General features: G+C 40.7%; 1 protein-coding gene across 5 annotated transcripts in view; it reads right to left on the bottom strand.

Moving 5' to 3' along the window:
• LOC123973064 (diacylglycerol kinase zeta-like) overlaps positions 1-3707 on the bottom strand; it is a 117857-nt gene that overhangs the window by 31700 nt on the left and 82450 nt on the right. For all 5 annotated transcript variants that reach the window (XM_046052956.1, XM_046052947.1, XM_046052930.1 and 2 more), the window contains one exon: positions 2978-3120. In XM_046052956.1, coding sequence (XP_045908912.1) covers positions 2978-3120 — 143 coding nt within the window. The remainder of the gene's footprint in view (positions 1-2977; positions 3121-3707) is intronic.

A 3707-nucleotide genomic window follows, 5' to 3' on the forward strand; every position in this document is an offset into this window, starting at 1 on the left:
TTAAATTATGTTAGAAATTGGCCTACCGGTAGGCTGCAGTTTAATTTTTGCCCTATTGAAACAAGACAATTTCCCTTAAAATATATATATCAGCTTACTTGTGTTAGTGGTGCAAACTGGTCAGCTATAATTATTTTCTTTATAAAAACAAGATTGATCAAAAATATCTTCTTTCAAAAATGAAAAACATAAGCCCGATTTGCAAGTCAGTGAGCTGGACAAATCGAGAATTGATCGGTGCTTACCAATCGTTACGTGTGAACTACTCAACGAAAGAGGCTCACCAATGCCAACCAGATATCTAGCATGCTAAAAATCTGGAGCCATGGGCCCACTCGACATCCACATCCAGCCAATGAGAGCAGGCAGCTACTTTTTCACTACAAAACATTTTTAACTCTCCTCCAACTATTATTACTATTACATTGTTAAATGTTTCAAAAGATTCATGAGAGACATTAATCTAGAGACGAAGTGTGTATATGTACACGGCCAGAATTTTGTGCGACACCTTTACACTGAGCTCCTCTCTCCTCTGCTCCCTCTCATCTGTAAACATTCTTATGCCATTGTTACATATTACTAACTCAACATCTTCCCTCTCCCGTAGTTGTGTGCTTTCTCATCCCTCTCCTCTCGCAAAAGAGCGCAAAAACCCCTTCTGGTCCGTTAACTTGCACCTGAATGTGAGATGTAAGTTGAATCGAAATCCTACTAGAGGAGCCCCACAGAACCGCAGGTGCCCCCAACGCAGAGGTGTAGCAACTTTAGTCAATGCTGGACTTTAATTTCCCTAGGTGAGAGTCTTAACTCGCTGGACAGGCTGTTTCTTTCGTTTCCTTTTTCTCTCTTTTACTCCTGCTTTTGCTGAACACATTTTTGGACCCCAAAGAAGATTGTTACACACCTAACAATCTCATACCTGCAGAAAGAAGATACGATTCCAGCGTTTCCTTTACGAAATCTCAAATAAGAGGCTCGTGTCTGGGCAGAGATAGCTTTATAACTGTGTGTTATTGTAACCTGAGCTTCATTGTCGTGATTTTTGCTTTGCCGTGGGAAATAACTTGCCGCCGCGTCTTCTTTGCTTCTGTGCTTGGCATGTTTCATTGTTGTCGCTCCCACGCTGCTGGGCCTTTACTTGTGTTTTTTTCTGATACTGCCTCTGGAGCCAATAACTGTGTTTTATCAGACCAAAGTCCAGTAACCCGATTGCTGAACCTTGCTTTGTGTGCCATTTTCTTCCTCTTTTCCTAACCCTTGGTTTAAGCCTCGTGGGCCTGCCCGCCATTTTGGATCATTGCGTGACAAGCCACCTACATGGTCACATCCTCCATCTTCTTCCTTGTCCCCCCCTCTACTTTCTCACACACACACCTGCATCACTTGCTTGCTGATTGTTGTATGATTTAACTGTGCATAGAGTGGTTTATTGGCTGAAGTAGTAAACCACTGATCTGTGCTAAAGTTATATAAACCCCCAATCAGAGGGAAATGTTGGGTCTCTGTAATAATATTATGAAGGGAACGGCCTGCTCTGTATGAAAAGTGCTCTGAGATAACTTCTGTTAGATATGGTGCTATTTATATATAAAATTTAATATTATTTAATTAAATTGCATTTCATTCACCCAATCACATGGTCTGCCTCCACCCTAGCCAAGCACATTCTGTAACACCAACCCTGCTGATAACAAAGACGACAGAAATAAAGAACATTTCTCTCCTGCTGGGCGGATGAGACTGATAAAGCAAGGTCACCAAAAGTTTGCCTCATCAGTCTCGCCCCACCTCCCTTCTTCGGGGCATCTCTAACAAGCTGAGATCAGAGATAAAGGGAATGGATGTGATGTTAATGGATGCCGCTAAGCTGAGCTGCCGCATGTCCAATCACCACCCTTCAAATCAACACTGAGCAAATCTGCCTGGCATCAGTGCAGACAGGAGACAAGATGTCCAGGAGAGACAGGGTCCTTGCCCCACTTTTACTACCCCCAGTATGCCTCTTCTCTCTCCTAATGGGCATGGACCAAATTCCTCGTACAGTGGCCCCCACTCCCAACGCCCACAAGCAGGTTATTCTTCTGAACTTCATGTTCCTATTCCTGTTTTGATAAGAAGCAGTGTACTCAAATAAATCTGCAGAATTATCAAATTTGATATCAGTTAGTCCTCTTCGCAAAAAAATGTAAATAGGCAAACGCTTGCTTTTAACGCATTAAATTTAGCTTTATCCTTGGCATGCAAATCATTTTTAATTTATGATTGCATTCAAGCATAATCTTGATTTTAATTATATATATATATATATATTGAGAGAGGCTGTTGTCCCACAATGCAATACATGAATGAAAGTGAGGTGGTACTGGGGCTGGACTTTGGACTTGGTAGGTAGGCAAATGGTAAGTGTGCTGCATGCTGCTCTGCCCTGCTCTTTTTCTTGCCAGAGGCTTTGGCTGAATGAACTCCCGCTGCAGTGAACGCTCTTCTGTGATGTTCCCCATTTTCCCAAATGTCATCAAGCTATTTTTGGAGTAGTTGGGCGGCCATTTTTCTTACTGTCTCTTCCTTTTCTGCCTTATGCTAGTTACATTTGCAAATGTTAGCATAATATGTTTTAAAATGCCGCTACCTTTTATCTGTAGGAGGTGTTTATTATTTAGTTCAATATTTTTTGGAGGCTGGTTTCTATAAGTTTCAATATTTCAGCATTTGGCCTACTTTCCTGCAGGTATATCAGAAGCACTGTAGAGATATGAAATTTTCTATCAGTGTATACATTAGGTTATCTACCTCTGTAGAGAAGAGATGGACCAATTTTCTCTGTAAAGTCAAAGCGGTCCTTGATAACAGTTAGACAGTGAGTTAGTTGATGGTACGTGTTTTGTCCCCTTCTACAGCTTTTGCTGCAACAGTCCTAAAATAATGGCTCTGGTTAGTGAGGTTAGGGTTGTGTGTGTGGTGGTGATTGACCTACCTGCTGTCTTCCAGGCTGGATGCAGGGTTAACCAGGTCAGGCATGTCTGAGGAGGAGGTGCCTACTGTCGTCATAATAACCAGTTCAGGGTCCAGGATGAAGATCTCTTCCTGGGAGATTTCTGATACGTAGTTGAGATGTTCCTGATTAAAGAGTTTCATCAAACAGTTAGTACACAACATAAATCCCTAAAACACTATTTATTTCAAGTTTGTTATTGCGTATTACTCTAAATGAAATCCTTTGCTAAACTGTAGCAGAGCTGTAATTAAATTATTGAGGCCGACTGTCGACATGAATATGTAAAAATTGACATTTGTGGCTCCTACATATATGTTTGTCTTACATATTTATCTTTATTTTGTTTAATTGCTACATTAACAGCAAAATACTTTGATACACTGTTTCACGGTATTTGTCATTTTATATAGTAATATTGTAATTTCATGAACATTTTTTGGGAAAATAAAGCAAATTAAATGGCTGACCAGTCACACTGACTGAAGCGGCTCATTGATTTGCAACACTGCAGACATTTGCTTGACAGAGAAAACCTAAAACTGTAACATGCTTTGAAAGTGGCTCTCAGAGCTGTAAGGCAAACGTGATTTGTAGTGATTGCAATAAAACATGAATGTGTAACCATAGGCTCTGAGACGAACTGTAGAAACAGTGAATCTCTGAACTCTGACTCTAAACTAGGAAAGAGCTGAATATATTAGCACAGTAG

Source organism: Micropterus dolomieu, linkage group LG01, assembly GCF_021292245.1.
Source record: "Micropterus dolomieu isolate WLL.071019.BEF.003 ecotype Adirondacks linkage group LG01, ASM2129224v1, whole genome shotgun sequence".
NCBI classification, from domain to species: Eukaryota; Metazoa; Chordata; class Actinopteri; order Centrarchiformes; family Centrarchidae; genus Micropterus; species Micropterus dolomieu.